This window comes from Leptinotarsa decemlineata, unplaced genomic scaffold (genome assembly GCF_025532065.1).
Source record: "Leptinotarsa decemlineata unplaced genomic scaffold, Ldec_3_MD MMD2_tig00026299_RagTag_RagTag, whole genome shotgun sequence".
NCBI classification, from domain to species: Eukaryota; Metazoa; Arthropoda; class Insecta; order Coleoptera; family Chrysomelidae; genus Leptinotarsa; species Leptinotarsa decemlineata.
This window is the reverse complement of record NW_027412676.1, coordinates 4,224,157-4,244,995: the sequence shown is the minus strand read 5'-3', so window position 1 is coordinate 4,244,995 and position 20,839 is coordinate 4,224,157. Positions and strand designations below refer to the sequence as shown.

The window sequence follows — 20,839 nt, the reverse complement described above, 5'->3', positions numbered from 1 at the left end:
TATATATATATATATATATATATATATATATATATATATGTATATATATATATATATATATATATATATGTATATATATATATATATATATATATATATATATATATATATATATATATATATATATATATATATGTATATATATATATATATATATATATATATATATATATATATATATATATATATATATATATATAGGATGAAAGAAATGCAGTGGAAGCAATAATCATTATAACAGTGTATCCCTTTCTAAGAATTCTTCTACGCTGTAATATCCCTTATTAGTTAATAGCTCCTTTATTTGTTTTTTAAATGGTCCAACAATTGCCCGACAACTTTTCTTGATATTTCCCTATACCTATCTGTTACCGTTTTCGAAATAAAAATTAATTTCAATTTTTTTTCTTCGAAAATCATGACTTCTAAAAATGCCGATATCTTTTATTTAAGAAGTACTATGATATCGAAATTTGGTTTGGAGTTAGGTGATACTTGGACACTTCCCACACGTCAGCCTAATCTCCGTTACTTCAATACAGGGTGGTAAAAAAATACAGTTTTTTCGTTTGCTTGAAAAAGTTGCTGAAATTTGATTATTTTAAATGGAACACCCTGTATATTATTGAAAATTTGGAAAGCTGCTGAAATTTGCTTTCTTTCTATGTATATCATACATATACCTAACTAGTCAAGTTTCGGACTTATGAACATTTATTTGTGAAAATGTCCCTTCAGAATGGTATTTCCATTCGGTATTTGGTAAGCAGGCCATGATTACTATTTGACAGTAGCGTTGTGACATTCTCCTAATAATATCGACATTTTCGTCACTTCAGAAGTTGCAAATACCTTCAAAACGATGGAACAAAACTATTCAAACGAAGTTCTTATGAATTTGTTTATTATTTTTGGACAGTGTGACAAAATTATCAGCAGAACATGTAGAAAGTTCAATGAAATGTATCCGAATCTACCGCCAATGAACCTCAAGAAATTTATACGAATTCAGAACAATTTCAATGCATTTGGATCAACTTTAAAAGCACCAAGAAACTTGCCTCGACCCGTAACTTTCGAAGACAACCAGATTAATGTCTTAGCATATTTTCACGCATTTCCCGAGTCATCGATAAGAAGTGCTGAAGAAGATTTGGGTATAAAATATTCATCGGTTCAAAGAATCTTGCAAAGACATAAAATGCATGATTATAAATTCACCAAAATTCAAGCAATGAAGCCTCAAGATCCTCAACAGAGAGTAGAATTTTGTGAAATGTTGATGACACGCATTCAAGAAGATCCACTTTTTTTAAATAAAATTATTTGGACTGATGAATCGAAGTTTTCGAGAGAAGGGATTTTCAATAGAAAAAATCGTCATTATTGGTCCAGTGAAAATCCTCACGTCACAAAAGAAGCCGGATTTCAAGAAAAATTTTAATGTCTTCTGCATGTTGATGGATAACAAATTGAGGTACGTGATATACGAGGAGTCATTAACATCCAGAAGCTACCTGAATATTTTGGAGAATACTGTAGACAGTTTCGTGGATAATCTGCCACTCGAAGATTATCGAAACTGTTGGTACCAACTAGACGGAGCTCCTGCACATTGCACAAGAGAAGTGAGCGCAGAACTGGATAGACTATTTGACGATCGGTGGATGAGGCGCTTGGGACCATGGAATTGGCCAGCGAGATCACCCGATCTTAATCCATTAGATTTTTATTTGTGGGGAATGTTTGAAGAAAAAGTTTACAAAATACCCGTGCGTTCGAGAGATGAATTGTTAGAAAGGATTGCCCAAACATTTGAAGATTTGGATCCCAATGAAATCAGATCTGCCACCACGAAAGCAGTCAACACCCGCATTTTAAAGTGCTTGGAAGTGAACGGCCAGCGATTCGAACATATTTTGAAATATTCCACATGATTGTTTTACTTTTTTATAATTATTCATATCAATATTTCCAATTTCAAGTTTCTTGGTGCTTTTTTAAAGTTTATCCAAACATATTGAAATTGTTCTGAATTCGTATAAATTTCTTGAGGTTCATTGGCGGTAGATTCGGATACATTTCATTGAACTTTCTACATGTTCTGCTGATAATTTTGTCACACTGTCCAAAAATAATAAACAAATTCATAAGAACTTCGTTTGAATAGTTTTGTTCCATCGTTTTGAAGGTATTTGCAACTTCTGAAGTGACGAAAATGTCGATATTATTAGGAGAATGTCACAACGCTACTGTCAAATAGTAATCATGGCCTGCTTACCAAATACCGAATGGAAATACCATTCTGAAGGGACATTTTCACAAATAAATGTTCATAAGTCCGAAACTTGACTAGTTAGGTATAGGTATGATATAGATAGAAAGAAAGCAAATTTCAGCAGCTTTCCGAATTTTCAATAATATACAGGGTGTTCCATTTAAAATAATCAAATTTCAGCAACTTTTTCAAGCAAACGAAAAAACTGTATTTTTTTACCACCCTGTATTGAAGTAACGGAGATTAGGCTGACGTGTGGGAAGTGTCCAAGTATCACCTAACTCCAAACCAAATTTCGATATCATAGTACTTCTTAACTAAAAGATATCGGCATTTTTAGAAGTCATGATTTTCGAAGAAAAAAATTGAAATTAATTTTTATTTCGAAAACGGTAACAGATAGGTATAGGGAAATATCAAGAAAAGTTGTCGGGCAATTGTTGGAGATTCCAAAAATAATATTATATACAGAGTATTCCATTTGAAAAATCAAAGTTGCTACTGCTTTCTAATAGAAGCGGCAACACCGCATTGTCGAAAATATTTTAGTTGGCTAGAGAATGTCCGAATATGCCCTCCATTAAATTTTCAAAGTGATCCGTTGTCTGGTTCACCAGAAACGTCTAATGTGCCATCCACCGTGAATCAGCCTGTATAAATATATATATATATATATATATATATATATATATATATATATATATATATATATATATATATATATATATATATAGTTGTATGTGTATCTGTGTTTGTAAAATAATCAACTATAGGCATATTGCAATACTGTCAAATGTTAGTAAAATCTTTGAAAAAGTAATACAATAGACTGATCACATATCTAGAGAATAATAATCTTCTAAGTTATATGCAGAATGGATTTAGAAGAAAGAAATCGACTACTCGAGCTAACTATCAAGCTCTATGTAAAGACTATGCTGGACTTGTCCAAGGCTTTTCACAGTGTTGACCATAGGCTGCTTATCACAAAACTGTCGTTCTATGGTATCAAAGGGCTGCTACTCGAACTAATTACGTCCTATTTGAAAAATACTCAGCAATTTGTCACTGAAAAGGATACTGATGGAAATCTAATGAAATCAGAAATGATATATATTGTAAGAAGTGTACCCCAGGGGTCAGAGTTGGGCCCACTACTATATATTCTTTACACTAACACTGTACCTGAAGTTGTTGATGTATGCATGGTCCAGTATGCCGATGACTGTTCTGTTGTTTTGAGTTCAACCGATCACAACTACCTACAGGCAAATATCTTTTTCAAGCTAAAGATTCTGGGGGAGTACTTTACATCAGACAATCTTAAACTGAACATTAACAAGACACAAATCATATCTTTTACCCAAAACGGTTCAAATAATCAGTGACCCAACTTTTCTTTCTTGGAAATTGAAAACTTTGCTTCTTTCCAAAGCTTAGTATTCACTGGAAGAATCTTCAATGATAATTCAAACTGATGTTGTTCGCGTTAAATATTTCATGTCATAACATTCTGCATTGTGATGTAGTTTAGTCTCTTTTGAACCCTACATATAGATGTATATGTTCGTGTTCTGTATCTACTATAATAATATTACATTAAGTATATTGACTGTGATAACCTTGTTATTCATACATCTTTGGCCATTTATATTCTTATATTCTTAACCTATATTAAGGATACTGCCTCATAATATTCTACTATTTCTATAATGTTTACTGTAATTGACATGTTCTACACCTGAAAAAGTGTTTTATTACAAAGAACTAACTATCAAACGTTGCAGTTTCGAACTGAAAAGTTCAGCTACAAAGTTAAAATGTGATATAAACCACTGAAGTAACTTGTCGTAATCACTAATTCTATGTACAAATAAAATAAATTATTGATACAAATTGTATTACCACTTTTCATGAGCACCTTAGATGAAAACGTAGATGCATCTTTTTTATAACAGACACCAAAAGAATGAAATGTCGAGATATCATATTCGATAATCCACAAGAATCCACATGCAGGATATTTTCCGAGAATTCAATTTAAGTTCATATTTTCATTTTCAACCTCTCAACTTAGCTATGGTATCCGGGTACGATCAATTTCCACAGAGCTATCTGAAATACGCTTGTTACATATTGAACGAATATATGCAGATTCTTTGAGGGTCACCATTTTGTTGTGTAGTTTTTAAGCATCAATTTTTGTTTTGTTTCTGTCTTCTCAGAACAGATCTCAATTCATTATTAGTTCTGAAAGTTGTTCTCATATCATATCTGGGAACGTGATGTATATCCCTAGTTGTCCGAAAGATTTCAGAAAGAACAAGTTATGCAATGAGAAGAGAGAATACAGTTCCATAGTCACAATAAAGCAATCGCATTCAGAAACCTTTTACTCATTTTTACACCAGTAACAGAACTCACATCCAAAAATACCTAAAAAGCTATTTGAAGAGAAACAAAATCGTTTTTTCTTGTAAATCAATAATTTCTGGAAAAAAACAGATATCGAAAGCCATTTTCAGTAAGGTATCACTAGACCCCCATTCCCACCAGAAAAATTGGGGATGACATCACCGATAAGATGATTGAAACCTAATAAATTGTGAGAAATTAATGAAATAAAACTGCCTTAAACAAATTTATTTCCAACAATATTTCACTAATCACGTACTAATTTATTCACTACAACACTTAGCAACTAACGCTTAATTTATTTCCACTATTTAAATTTCTTGTTTAGCCGCTCGTTTCACTTTCTGAATTGCCCTCTTGAGTCGGGAAGACAGGCTTATATCGGTAAAGGTCCTTTCGAGAATTCTGTAGTCGGTTCGGTCCTAGAATTTTACCGGCTATTCCCGACTGTATTCTTTCGCGGTGATGTCATGTGTTTGTTCGCTGAATCGGCCGGCATATCGGTCAGGGGCAGCTTCAGATTCATTACATTGCCCCCTTCTTAAAGACGTTTCGCTCCGAAATGTCATCCTTGGCTTGTGTCGATACCTACAAGACTCCCAATATCTGCACTGTGAAATTCGATGGAAGTAACACTCCACAGTCTTCATGCTCGGTCGCACACCAAAATCTTGATGCAGCTGGATCTGAATATCGTTTCCAACATGCTTCTCACAATTCTCCAATCCAGCCTTTCAAGCCCAGAGGCTAATTTCGGGATTGCCAAGTCCACAAGATTCTGGTCAAGCATCGTGTCCCTCAGTCTGGTAGGACTCTTCCAGACATCTTCATAGGACGGTTTGTCTCGAGAATACTTTTTGGTCACCAAGTCGAAAATGTTTCTCTAACCCTTCTTCAACTATAGCACTCCTCCGACCTCTAGATTCTGTTCTCGTAATGTTTGGACCTAACCGAATTTCTTGTTGAGTACCACAGCGATACCCCTGGACTTTGGAGATCCTCTGCTTATATCGGTAACGGTCCTTTCTAGAAATCTGTAGTCGGTTCGGTCGTAGAATTTTATCGGCGATTCCCGACTGCATTCTTTTGCGGTGATGTCATGTGTTTGTTCTCTGAGTCGGCCGGCATATCAGTCAGGGGCGGCTTCAGATTCGTTATAAAATAATTAACCAAGAAGATAAGGGTAGCTTTAAATATGGAATGCATTTTTTTTTTTAGAATACAAATTGGTAATGAGGTTGTTTCCTGAAAAATATGTTCTTGATAATTTAGAAACAATGGTGATTGAAAGTAGTAGTTGTAAAGTATATGCAGTATTGGAAAAAATATTCACTTCCACTTTTTTACTTTTTTGGGGTGAATTAAGAATATCTAAATTTCTTTCAGCTCTTTACGAAGAAAGTGATGAAAATGGTTTAGAATTAGAAAGTCACGGCTCTGTGATTAGGCACTTATTATCTCAAGTGAAAATAGGCATGGATTTGACCAAAGTAGTACTGCCGACTTTCATTTTAGAAAGGAGATCGTTATTGGAAATGTACGCGGATTATTTCGCACATCCAGACATGTTTTTGAAGTAAGTATTTAGACATTTTCTTTCTAGAATAAATTGGAAAGAATGAAAATCTGTCTCATATTTAAATAATTGTCTTTATTACGAATAATGTCCATAGTACGTTACCTCCAATCATTTTTGCTTCTTCAAAATTGCTTGTCACAAAAATATTATTATTTCAATAATTCACAATAAAATTCGTATTCTACACTTTATATTCTAGGTTAACGGTTTAAATACAATTATTCAACCTCATTTTGATTTCTGTGGAAGTATAGTATATTCCTTTGATGCTAACAAAATTTCAAGTCTACAGAAATTGCAGAATTGAGGAATGCATATAATCTTAAGGTATAAACTGATATACAAATATTATTTTCATGTTGGACTCATTAAAATGGTTATCAGTGTCACAGAGATTCATTCATTTGTTTTAAGTAAAACATAGTTTTTCAAGAAACACCCATAATAACCAATAATTTTCTATTTCTATTTTATCAATAAATGTTTGTAGAATAGCCGACATCAAAGATCCCAGAGATAGAATGGTTCAAGTAGTTCGATGGTATCTTTCATCCTACCATGCTGGTAGAAAAAGTTCAGTAGCAAAAAAACCATACAATCCTGTACTAGGTGAAATATTTCGCTGCCACTGGGATGTGCCAAATGCCGATATTGGTACCAACGATACCCTAGCCGAGGACGGACCGGTACCTTGGTGCAAAAAGAGTCAGTTAGTATTTGTTGCGGAGCAAGTTTCACACCATCCTCCAAGTAAGTACAGTACTGAAGTTTGATGAGATGATTCTTAACCAACTTAATATTAAACACCAACCTATTATATATACTCTTAAAATGAGTGAGTAAAATCCACAAACACCAATGAAAATATTTCAGGAAAGTGTGCAAATGCTTGTATAGTTTGAAATCTTCTCCATCAAGTGCATAAAACCAACTTAGAATGCATTCAAAATAAGTTTCTAAGTTGCATTGCTTTTAGAATGTGTTTTCTTTATTAAAAATATAACAACAGGGTACAGTTCAACACAGTCAAGACCCTATAAATATAAAATATGTTGTTATTCTTTCTAATCAGCAAAAATACTGGTCTCGGGATTCACAAACATTCAACATGACAAGTAAAACACTAAAACTACAAAACCACTATAAAGCTACTATTAGTAACGTATCAGACATGTGCCTCGAAGCTCAGATGTTCTATTACATTATTGATGAATGAACTATAGCCCGGCAACTCACAGATATGGACAGGTAATTCATTAAAGACTTTTACAGCCTGTGTAACAGGGATTGTATGATCCTTTGTTCATTCTTACCATGCTCTGATGACAGTCATTTCTACCCCTTGTAAACATAATAATCATAAAGCTGGTTGTTGACTAGTAGATCGTTGTTGCTTTTGAGTCTTTTGTTTTTTATTTTATATATGTTCATGCATTGCTCAAGTTTAAGTAGATATTTAATTGGATGTAGTTCAGTCTGTGAGAATAGATCATTTGTGTGGATTCCAAATGGAATTTGAAATAAAATCTCATTGATTTATTTTGTAGCGTTTGAATTTTTTTGAAATTAGAAATGCCACAAAGACCCCATATGATTAACAGATACCTAAGATTCGCCAATATATATGCATTGTAAACCAAGTATCTATTACTGAAACTTAAGTAACTGGAACACCTATATAGAACTCCTAACATTGGTACAATTTTATCATTAATATGTTCTATGTAACCTAACCAGTTCAACTTATCTATTGTGAGTCCCAAATACTTGGTTTTTGCAACATTCATTAAGGGTAAATTATTTATTCTCAATTCAATATTTCCACAAATTCTATTTTTTTGTTTAAATAGCATGTAAATGGTTTTTTCAGAGTTCATCTTGAGTTTATTATGAGGAAGACAATTTGAGTATTTAGAGAGATATTCATTAACTGTGTTCTCCAATAAATGTAAATCATATCCACTGTACAAAAGGACAGTGTCATCTGCGAACGTGAAATACCTTTCCGTAAGGCCGGCCTGCCTCAGTGACAGTAGCATCAGTGTATACAACAGGGGTCCCAGAACGGATCCATGTGGTATGCCATAATTACACAACACAACAAAGTTTTTGTTTCGGGGTTGAAATTAGATGATTTTAATGTATTTCCACGTGTTAAAACCGAAAGTGACCATAAAAATTATATATTAGCTCTTGTTTTCAAGATATAGTATCATTATATTATATATATGTATATTGAGTTTTCAACAAATGAAATATTTCATCACCAACAGTTGGTACACATTTTTGTTTACATAACACCCCTCTCATCAGCTGTTCTTAAGTAGTAAACATAACCTATGTGAGTTTGTCAATTGTACGCACGTGGTTGCTATTGAAATTATCGTGTGAAGTTGATTTTTAAATTAATTTAAGTGCTGATCTGAAATGCCTCGAAAGTGTGTGAATTCTGTCGATAGCTTTTGCTACATATGTGGTGAAATAACATTTAAGGCTCAGAAACGTAAAATGACACCTATCGTTAAGACAGCCTATGAACATTATTTTGGTGTGAAAGTTGGGAATCAAGATAAATCATGGGCTCCTCATATATGTTGTAATTCTTGTTCCGTCATATTGCGAGAGTGGCTGAAAAATAAAAACCGGGCAATGGCTTTTGCAGTACCTATGGTTTGGCGTGAGCCTACCAATCATACAGACGACTGTTATTTCTGCTTAACTCCTCCCATTAAGCAAGGTTTATCTATGAAGAAAAGAGGAACGGTTAAATACCCTAATCTCCCATCTGCTCTTCGGCCTGTACCACACTCAGACAATTTGCCAGTCCCTTCTCTACCCCAAAACTATGAAATTTTAGAGGAAGGTGATGAAGACTGTTTAGAAGGAGCAACCCATCCTTCTACATCCTATGACCCTGATTTTGAGGTAAGCGATAGGTCTAGTGATCCGCACAGAATTAGTCAAGCAGAGTTGAGTGACCTTATAAAAGATCTTCGCTTGTCTAAGGAAAAGGCTGAGCTGTTAGGGTCAAGACTACAACAGTGGAATCTTCTAAAACATGATGTGAAAATATCTCAGTACAGACAGCGTCAAAAAGATTTGCTTCCTTTTTTTGAGAAAAAAGAAAACCTCGTAGTTTGTTCTGATGTTAATGGTTTGATGGACTGCTTGAATTTGGATCACACTCCATCTGAATGGAGACTGTTTATAGACTCTTCAAAACTAAGCTTAAAAGCTGTACTTCTGCATAATGGAAATCAGCTACCCTCTATTCCTATAGGTCATGCAGTTCACATGAAGGAAACGTATATAAATATGAAAACACTTCTCCAATCAATCAAATATGAACAACACGAGTGGCACATCTGTGGTGATCTGAAAGTCATTGCTATACTCCTAGGAATGCAATTAGGGTTCACCAAGTACTGTTGTTTTTTGTATCTGTGGGACAGTCGGGATAGAAAATCTCACTATAAAAAAATGAACTGGCCTACACGAGACCTAAACCCTAATGAGAAAAATGTAGTTTACGAGCCTCTTGTAGATCCTAAGGATGTTCTCCTTCCCCCATTACATATTAAGTTGGGACTAATGAAAAACTTTGTGAAGGCCATGGACCAGGAAGGACAAGCTTTTAAGTACTTGAGAGCAAAGTTTCCCAGGTTGAGTGATGCTAAAGTCAAGGAAGGCATCTTTATTGGGCCTCAAATCCGTGAAATCGTAAATGATCCTGCTTTTGACATGATTTTAACAGGAAATGAAAAAAGAGCCTGGGAAGCCTTTAAGGGGGTTGTACTTGGGTTTTTAGGTAACAAAAGAGATGATAACTTCACAGCATTGGTTAAAGAGCTTCTTCAAGCTTACCACCAACTTGGATGCAACATGTCCTTAAAAATTCATTTTCTTCACTCTCATCTTAATTTCTTCCCACAAAACTGTGGAGCTGTGAGTGACGAACATGGAGAAAGATTCCATCAAGACATTGCCTTAATGGAACAGAGATATCAGGGCCGTTGGAATGAAGCAATGCTTGCAGACTACTGCTGGTCTGTGTGTAGGGATGCTCCAGAAGTGTTTTATAAAAGACAAGCTAAACGACAGCGATCTTACAATGAATCGGATGGACTTAATTGAAATTTGGTGGTACAAACTTCTTTTATTTGTCAAAACACTAAGAATAATGTTTTTTTTATTAATTTTGTACTTAAAATTTTCTAAAAGAAACATAACAATATTGTTTTATGTATTTTTATCGACCTTTTTTTGGGTAATGGTTACCTTCCACAATCTGAAAAAATATAAAAATTATAATGGAGAACTTTATACAAGTGTAGAAGGGCAAACTTTTTAGTTTACCCCGATAAGTTACTGCGTAAAAATCAAAGTATTTTTCACAAAGAAAAATCTTCTATTTATCAGTAACTTGTCGTATTTCACAATTTTGCCTATCAAAAAAATATTAAGAAATTATACTTATCTTTTACGTTTCGGAGGCCAAAATCTGCCTCCGTCTTCAGAAATGGATAAAAAATCGAATTGATATGCAGTTATTCCTTTTTTGAGAGCTTATTTCTTTACTCCTTCGACAGATGTCAAAGAAGTTTTGAAATATGACATCTGTCGAAGGAGTAAAGAAATAAGCTCTCAAAAAAGGAATAACTGCATATCAATTCGATTTTTTATCCATTTCTGAAGACGGAGGCAGATTTTGGCCTCCGAAACGTAAAAGATAAGTATAATTTCTTAATATTTTTTTGATAGGCAAAATTGTGAAATACGACAAGTTACTGATAAATAGAAGATTTTTCTTTGTGAAAAATACTTTGATTTTTACGCAGTAACTTATCGGGGTAAACTAAAAAGTTTGCCCTTCTACACTTGTATAAAGTTCTCCATTATAATTTTTATATTTTTTCAGATTGTGGAAGGTAACCATTACCCAAAAAAAGGTCGATAAAAAACCGATTTTTTCCTCCACAAAAAATGACTTTCGTTGAATGTTTTATGTACTTTCACTTTTCACGTATAGTATAACTACTCTTTAAGATTAAGTACTGTGTATCTCAAAAACCAGAGCTAATAAAAATTTTTCATTGTTATTTTCGTTTTTATCACCCCAAAATTAGTAGAAATTGACTAATTTAGTGTAGGAAACACTCAAAAAATATTTTTTTGTTGTGTTGTGTTATTTTGTGGGAAAGAAAGTTTTTGGCTTTCTACTACTCCATCTTGATACAAAAAATGGATGCGGGAATCTTCCAAAGAATGGAAGGAAGTAATCAATTTGAAAATAAGGAACTCTATACATGGATGTGTAGATCATGCAAAGAAGTAACTTTCAGACACAAACTGAAAGGAAGTTCTCCTGAAACAGCTACTTTCATATGAACATTGAATTACACGAATTCTTTCGAAACAAATACTTCTATATGAACACTGAATTATACAGAAGATAATTTTCTCTACTCAGTTTGTATTTCAAACATTCATTGTGGAATAAAAATCAGATATCATTCACATGATATTATTTTGGTTTTCACCTAGGCTTGCGCCAGCAATGTTGAACCTCAGTGGCACATATTTTGAGAAAAATATGTTTTGCTAGGTTTGTAATAAAATTTCCAGAGCACAAATTATATCATTGGATTCGCACAATGATCACCTTATATTAGTGAAAAGCTGGATTCGAAAATCCTAATTAGTACCAGTTGTTTTTAACAAATTTATGTAACACTTTGACCTATGTATTTACACTTTCTTGTGTGTTGTTGTTATTGAATATTAAAAAAGGATCAATAACACTCGATTTGCAAAAGCAATATCATTATGAAAGTATAGAACCTCGAATATAGCAGAAACACGTGAAGCTTTATAGTTTTTGTTGTTGTTATTATTATTTCTTTGATTGACAACTTGTTCATTTTGTGGAAATTCATGTTGTGGACAAACACATATACGAATAATTTTTATCTAATAACATGAATAGTCTGACAGACTTATTCTAGTATAAGACTATTCACAAATCTTATCATACAAATTTGGAACATTTAAACTGAGAAATCAGTAAACATAGTTGTTAGGCAAGATACCAGATTCAAATGATTTGTTTATTATATTTCCTTCATAATTGGGCGTATCAAAATTTGATCATTTTCGGGGGTTTTAGTCATACCCGAGTCAACAAAACCAGATTGTTGACCTGGTATATTATATATCTTGAAATAGATCTACAGTTATGTAGTTTCGCATATTTTTATTTGTTTTTTTTTTGTTTATTTTTAATTGTTGTATTATTTTTAGTGTTTTCTTTTATTCAATTTATATGTTACATTGTCCCTACTATAAACACTTAATGTTTTTGGGATTAATAAATTCATTTATTCATATTAAACAAGGATTTTTTCAGGAGTCAGTAATTAGGCCTATTTTGTTTCTTATATATTTTAATGACCTAGTAAATATGATGGCTGACAAAGACAGTCTGTCAGTTAGTCTAAACCTAACTGTATATAAAATCACTGTCCCTTTTTTCAGCTCTATTCAATCATATAATCCAATCACTCTCCTTAATTAAAATCTTTTACAGTTTCAGCGTTTTATGCGGAACACTATAACAGAAGGATATGTTTCAATGCTCATGTTTACACCAAGTCAAAATTCCTTGGTCTCTCTGTATGTGTCTACAACATAGGACAGGGTATCGTTAACGTTATTGATTATGATGAAGAGTACTTCCTCACTTTTCCCAATGGTTATGGTCGGTCAATATTAACCGTTCCTTGGATAGAACTAGGAGGCACAGTTACGATAGGATGTCCCAAGACAGGTTACAATTGTACAATAGAATTTATCACAAAACCTTTTTATGGCAATAAGAAGAATAGAATTACAGCGGAAGTTTTCGGCCCAGATGAGAAGAAACCATTCCTTACTGTTAGTGGAGAATGGAATGGAGTGATGGAGTACAAGTGGACGGACAAAGTGAGTCGTTTCGGACAACAACAAAATTAGTCATAAATATTTTCTGATGTATTTTTTTATTGTACCAGAAAACGTTACGTATTCATGATTTGAGGCTGTTTCTACTAGCGCAATATTTTGTGTAGAAATAGAGAAATTATTCAAAAAATTAGTACTTTCAAAACCCCAGTTTCAAATGACATATATTTTGTTAGTTTGATACTATCGTTATTCTTATTTGTCTAGAAAATAGCCTAATTTTCTTATATTTGGTCAAAATGGTATTTACACTAAAACTGAAATGAATGTTCTGTTATTTTTAACAGCAAACTACTCCAGAGTCTAAGGAAATAAACCGCCGTTGTCGCTATGTAAAAGAAATTTTTACTCAACTATAAAAACTAACTAATTAATAGAAAACAATAAGCACGGCAGTGCTGCCAACTTATTATGGGTATTGCATAGAGATGTCGCCCCAGAGGGCAAAGAGAATTTTTGGTATTTCCAACACCCCCACTTAACAAAAGTTCGCCATAAGACATCAAAAAAATTTAACCTTAACCTAAACCCTTCACAAATTTTTTATTTTTAACATTTTGTAATGGTTTGGTCAATATATCTGCAATCATTTCATCTGTTGCCAAATATTTCAAATTTATAATATTCTTAGATATTATATCTCTCAAAAATTGGAAGACTGGGTTACTAGCCAACTTTTGAGCGCTTTGGTTATCATTAAATAAGTCAATACAATTCAGATTTCCAAGAAGTTCATTTAAAAGGTTACGCAAATAGATTGCTTCTTTGGCTGCCTCACTTAAAGCCATGTATTCTGCTTCGTTGTTTACAGCTTTTCCATGATATAAACCCCTTTAAAAACTTGAATACATATCCTGTAAAAGATTTTCTGTCATCTTTACTTGATCCCCAGTCGGCATCAACATAGCCTTTTAAATCTAAGTTGTCTTTACTGAATATCAACGAAAAACCCTTCGTACCTTTTAAATATCTTAGAATACGTTTTGCACTTTGCCAGTGTTTCTTGGTATAACAATTATTATATTGGCTTAGTAGACTCACAGCATAAGCAATATCAGGGCGAGTCATAACAGCTAAATACATGAGATCTCCGATCATTTCTTGATAAGGTGTGTTTGAATCACATATTCGACCCTCGCCATTGCTCAAGTTGATACTACTATCCAATGGAGTACAAACAACCTTACTATCTAGCATACAGAATCGTTGCAATAACTGTTCTATGTACATTTCTTGGTCAATCTTAATACAATTAGAGTCTCGCCTAATTCTCAAACCTAAACATTGTTTAGCTTCACCAAGATTCTTAATCTTGAATTTTGAATTCAAATAATGAGATTCAAGGAATTTTGTTTCATTACTATTTCCTGAAAATATGAAAAAATCATCAACATACAGTACCAACTATTGTTAAAAAATTATCACTGCTACGTTTAATATATACACATGGTTCACATTTAGATTTAGCATAACCTATTTCCAACAAAACTTGGTCAACCTTTTCATTCCATGCTCGACTAGACTGTTTCAAACCGTATACAGCCTTTGGATTTTCTTTAGAAACAAAACCTTCAGGCTGCTGCATGAAAACATTTTCTTTGAGATCACCATTGAAAAAAGCTGTCTTAACATCTAAATGTATTATTATCTAACCTAACTGCTAACGCAACCAATAAACCCAATGTAGAATGCCTCACTACTGGAGCAAAGGTTTCTACATAATCTACACCTTCTCTTTGTGTATAACCTTTTGCCACTAGTCTAGCCATATGCGTTTCATTATCACCATCACTGTTGATTTTAAAAACCCATTTACTTGCTACCATTGCACTATTTTCCGGCAGATCAACGAGCTCCCAAGTATCGTTGTCGTTGAAAGATTGGATTTCTTCCATCATAGCCTTCTTCCATGCATGGGTGTATGGACTTTAGAAAGCTTCGGCAACTGTTTTGGGTAGATTGTTTGCAGATGCTGCTGTTCCACCCACATCGACTGCACCATTGAAGTACATAACATAATCATCATATGTTTTCTTCTTCGGTTCTTGTTTTGACCTCCTGGGAATGCTTGGAAAGTTTGAGTAATTGCCTGACATATCAGGAATATAATTACTGTCCAAATCATTTGACATATCAGTATAGAAGGAATAATCAAAGCTGGCATTAACTTGTTTAGCTTCTTCCCCCACTGCATCAGAATCTCCTTTCGGTTCTTTGTTTGCTTGACAAATCGTCTATGAATATTTCCATGGTTTGCTTTTCCATAATAGTCACATCTCGGCTTATGATGACTTTCCTCGTCACTGGATTGAAACATCTATATCCTTTGGTGGTTTCATCGTATCCTACAAGAATATGCTTCACTGATTTCTAGTCCCACTTACTCCTATTGTCTTTGGGGATATGGACCATGGCCGTACTTCCATATAGTCGAAGATGACTCATATCTGGTATTTGGACTTAGATGTTGAATATGAAATATGTGAAAAGTTCATTCCCCTTAATTGCTTTTTGACATTTCAATTGATATTCAAAAAAATGAAAATGTTAAAAAATTTAATTTTCAGGAGATTGAGGAGCAAGTAGATGTAAACACTTTACATATAATCAAGAAACAAGTGAAACCCATTAGTCAACAAGAGGAAAATGAATCACGTAGATTGTGGAAAGAAGTAACAGCAGGGCTGAAGTTTAATGAGATTGACAGAGCAACAAATGCTAAACAGACATTGGAGCAGAAGCAAAGAGATGAAGCAAAAGAAAGAAAAGAAAGCGGCAACGAGTGGCAAACGAGGGTAAGAAAACTATGTGTTTCAGTAAGAAAAATGTATTATGTTGTGTCTGAGTTTATAAATTACTTTCCGTAAAATTTTCTAAATTAAAAAAACTAGTGAGAATCCATCCTAACACTGTTTAATAATTCAAAATTTCAAAGATAACCCATAATCTGAAAAGCAATTTGAAAGTGGATGAAAGTGTGATAAAAATAGATTGATTTGAGGAGGTATACTGTGTTCTTCATATTCGATGAAATGATATAATGACTACTTGAGCTGAAGTTTTAAGCTTTCACGACTGGAAGTCAAATGGAAACTGTGCTCAAAAACGTTAATGATACCCTATGTTGTGTATTACTATGGATGGGGATTGGTAGGGAGAACTCTTTTGATCCTCGAGCCAATGAGAAGAGTACTTGCCACCACTTCTCAATAAATATTACTGACACGAGGCATAGGGTCTCATTAATAAGTCTAACAACTAGAATGTCGCAATGCATTGTTGTCAATCACCACTGAAAATCTCCATCGCAGTTGTGATCGAAACATTTGTAGTCAACCCATCCATCGTATCGCAGCTACCTAGCCCCGATTACCACTTGGCGGCAGTCGTTTGACTTGTCCATTTCGTCCATGTATTCAGAAAACAGTGCAGCTTTATGGACGTATTCCGTTTTTCCTCCCATCTTTTTATTGGCCATTTTTTACAATCTTGTTTCCTTACTACTTTGTACCGGTTCTTTTGTTGGTCATCTTTTCCGGAAATAATTTGGGTTGTCCGTAAATTACTTGCCGCCATTAATTCAGGGTTTCACATTCACATGAAATATGCCTCTGTCTTATTACATTGTCTACACCTGAGGTCTATGTTATGCAGCTTCGTTTTGATCAGGTGTCCTCCAATTAGGTAATGCCTGGTGAGTAACCCGGTAATTCTGAACTGATCTCTGCTTCATTACAGCAGTTCTTCACTATTCGTGTTATGCGTATTTTTCTTTCATTTAGTAAAATGTGTTGGTATAATAGTAATGTCCTCAAATAGGACTTCCCTCTTGACGAGTATATTGTGTACATAGAACTACTAATCTTTCACAATCAAATAAATTTGAGGATTATTCAACATATCTTACAAAACTTGTTGATTATACAGAGAGTAAAAGGTTAGGTTTTTTTGAATTTTAGATCCTGCTACAAGAAGCTGATAATTATCAATGGCACATATTCTAAGAGTCTAATGGAAATAGTTGATGATAACGACAACAATGACCTCAAATATTGGCACTTTGTATTCTGAAAAGATTATCTCAAAACCGTATCGAAGTTATCACCCGCTGCAAAAATTTTTATTGATATTCTTAGACTCTCTTGAAACAAGTTGTAAAGAATAAAATGTGATTTTTTTAGGATACTGGTGATGGCCATTATTTATCAATTTCAAATTCTTAATTTCGTGTCAGCATTCAATATAACAAGAATTTTTTCAACTGCATTAAGGAAGAAAGAAAACTTTATTGATGGAGTAGAAAGCCAAATAGCTTTTTCCCTTTTCAATTTAAATGAATTGCATATGTTGATTTCATTAAAATGAATACATCTGATTATATCTGAAACTTGTTATCAGACTGAGAGATCTCATGGAAGTGTTCTTGCGTGTATTATACTTGTGAACATCATTGATAAATGTGTATGGATTGAGAGGGTTACTCTTACTTCAATTATACTTGATTAATATAGAATATTTACCATATTTGTATTTGTGAATTAGATGGTTTGTGTACTATAGGTATTTAAAATATTCCAACTCAAAATAGTAATATTTATATTTCAAGCGCTTCAGAATATTGTCAAATTTTTGTCTCACAAGAAAAATTGCTTGATATCAATCGATAATTAGGACAAATGCATATGTACTAATCCTAATTTGACGATCACAACAACTTCTAAATTCGACAACGATTTTCCGATATCTTTAAACAATACCGTAAAATGACCACACCATAAAATTCACTAGCATACATGAAACCACCGTTCAATATCATGAATCAATATTGATTTCATGGAACATAAAATATCTGTAGAATATTAGGAAGTGTCTAACTTCCCGGACACTGGTAAATATATAACACGCTCGATATAATACTTTCATCAGCGAGTGATTCATCCAGACTTGTTGCCTAGGACATGAATAATTTTAAGGAAAGAAAGTTTTTGGCTTTCTACTACTCCATCTTAATCTTTTTTTTTGTATCTTGATACAAAAAAAAGATTAAGATGGAGTAGTAGAAAGCCAAAAACTTTCTTTCCCAAAAATTAATCACTCTTAAAAAATATAACCCCCCAATCCAAATAATTTTTAATTTTATCAACTTGTCATAGTTTGAATCCTGAAATTATTGTGAAATGGAATTCACCATGAATATCCTCATGATTTTTCTGCTGTCAACTGCTGTCAAATAATTATGTAGTTATTTTGTTTGAGGGAAGTAAATTCACAGGTTTTAGATGTTGAAGTAGAAGGAATATCTCAAGTAAACTCTTGAATGAATGTTTTAATTTTAGACAACTCAATTCATACTTTTTATTATGTCAAAATTAATGTCTCAACTACCAATAAACATAAACAATGTGAACAAAAAAAATTAACAAAGTATGAAAATGGTGGTTTTTCATAATTTGTTAATCCCATTGTTTGTCATAAAATATTCAATCTTGGCTTTAACAGCGGTTTGGTAAGTGCATCTGCTACTTGGTGTTCTGATGCTGTTTTTTGAATTGAAATAGCTCCATTTGAGACCAGTTTCCTTACGAAGAAATGTCTTATATGAATATGTTTGGAACGTCTGTGATATTCCGGATTTTGGGCCAAGAGTATTGCAGCTTCGTTATCGACCATCAATACCATATCTAAAAATTCTGCATATAGCTGTTTCAACCAAACCAGTTCACAGGAAGCTTCACTTGCAGCTGCTATATCAGCTTCCGTTAAGGAAATAGCTACTGAGGTTTGTCGTTGACTGAGCCAAGATATCGCACCGCCAGCATACATACAAATAACACCTGTTGTTGAACGTCCTGTTGTTTCATCTCCGCCATGATCAGGCCATCCACACTGGTTGTTTTGTACGTTATACCATAATCTGTTGTTCCTTTGGAGTATCGAATTATTTGTTTTATTTGGATACAATTATGATTGCTGGGATTTTCTAACGACCTGGAAACAACACTGATTGCATAAGCAATGTCTGGTCTTGTACCTGTCATTAGATACATAAGAGCCCCAACCGCCTCTCTGTATGGAAAAGTTGTATTCAAATCCATTTCGAATTCATTCTCTGATTGAATTAAATTTTTTACAATTGGTGTTGGAATGGGTTTACAATCTTGCATGCCAAAGGGTTCTAATATTTTTCTTGTATAAGCTGCTTGATTTAATTGAATAGAACCATCGTTTCTAGTTTTGATTTCTAGTCCTAGGAAATAGGAAGCAGGTTTCAGTGTCATTTTGAAATCATTCTGCAAGCTTTGCAAGAAATTATTCTTCAATGTATCATTAGTTGTTGCAAGCAACCCATCATCAACGTATATGACCAAGATTATCATATCATTTCCATATTTCTTCATTTATAAACATGGATCTGCATCACTTTGCTGGAAATCAAGTTTCTTCACAACATCATGGATCGCTTATTCCAACATCTTGGTGCTTGCTTGAGTCCATATAAACTTTTCTGAAGCCGACATACTCGATTAGTACCATCCTCATATCCTTCAGGTTGCTTCATATAAACTTCTTCGTCAAGCGCTCGCCATAGAGAAATGCAGAAGTAATATCAAACTGGGTGAGAGTAATTTTTCTACTAGCAGCAATACTCAGAACAGCTCTTATCGTATTACCTTTTGGCTACAGGGCTGAAGGTTTCATTGTAGTTTTCACCCTTCCATTGTGAATAACATTCGATAACCAATCTGGCCTTAAATTTATTTACAGAACCATCAGCATTCAGCTTCATTTTGTAAACCCATTTACGTAGAATTGCTTTCCTACTAGGTGGCAGTTCTTCCGTAATCCAAGTTCGATTTTCATTTAGGGCTTCAATTTCATTTTCCATTGCTCGAATCCAATGTTCTTTCTCAGGGCAGGGGATGAACTCTTTGTAAGTGAGTGGCTCTTGAGATTCGGTTATTTCACTAGCAACAATAATGGCATAATCATCGAAATGTAGTGGCTTTCTGATTTCATGTGTATGTCTCAGCTGCCTTTTTATTACAATGTCCTCATCTTCCAGAAATGGATCTTCTACCTATTCAGTTTGAGAGCCGGAGATACCCGGTGTATTTTTAGCATCTGTGTCTACTGGTATGTATTCTTCTAACGTCTCATTTTTATCAGTAGAAGGTACTCTTGCCATAACAGAATTTCATGGTTTATCTTCGTAAAAAATTACATCACGAGATCGTATTCATCATTCTCATATCCAATGAGTACTCCTTTTATAGCCTTTCTATCCATTTTCTTTTGACATCTTTTTGGTATGTGTGCATGGCAATAACTGCCTATTACTCTGAGATGCCTCAAATTTGGCTTCTTTTTAAACGATATTTTGAAGGGAGATTTGTTTTTAATACCAGATGTACCGGATCTGTTTAAAATATAAAACCACCATTTTCATAACTTGGTAATTTTTTTTGTTCACATTGTATATGTTTATAGGTAGTTAAGAAATTAATTTTTACATAATGAAATGTGTGGGTTGAGTTGACTAAAATTAATACATTCATTCAAGAGTTTAC

At 33.6% G+C, this 20,839-nt stretch overlaps 1 protein-coding gene across 2 annotated transcripts in view; it reads left to right on the top strand.

Moving 5' to 3' along the window:
- LOC111512193 (oxysterol-binding protein-related protein 9) overlaps window positions 1-20,839 on the top strand; it is a 187,080-nt gene that overhangs the window by 163,954 nt on the left and 2,287 nt on the right. For both annotated transcript variants that reach the window (XM_074180728.1, XM_074180727.1), the window contains 4 exons: window positions 6,080-6,269; window positions 6,763-7,022; window positions 12,859-13,253; window positions 15,839-16,066. In XM_074180728.1, the coding sequence (XP_074036829.1) occupies window positions 6,080-6,269; window positions 6,763-7,022; window positions 12,859-13,253; window positions 15,839-16,066 (1,073 nt within the window). The remainder of the gene's footprint in view (window positions 1-6,079; window positions 6,270-6,762; window positions 7,023-12,858; window positions 13,254-15,838; window positions 16,067-20,839) is intronic.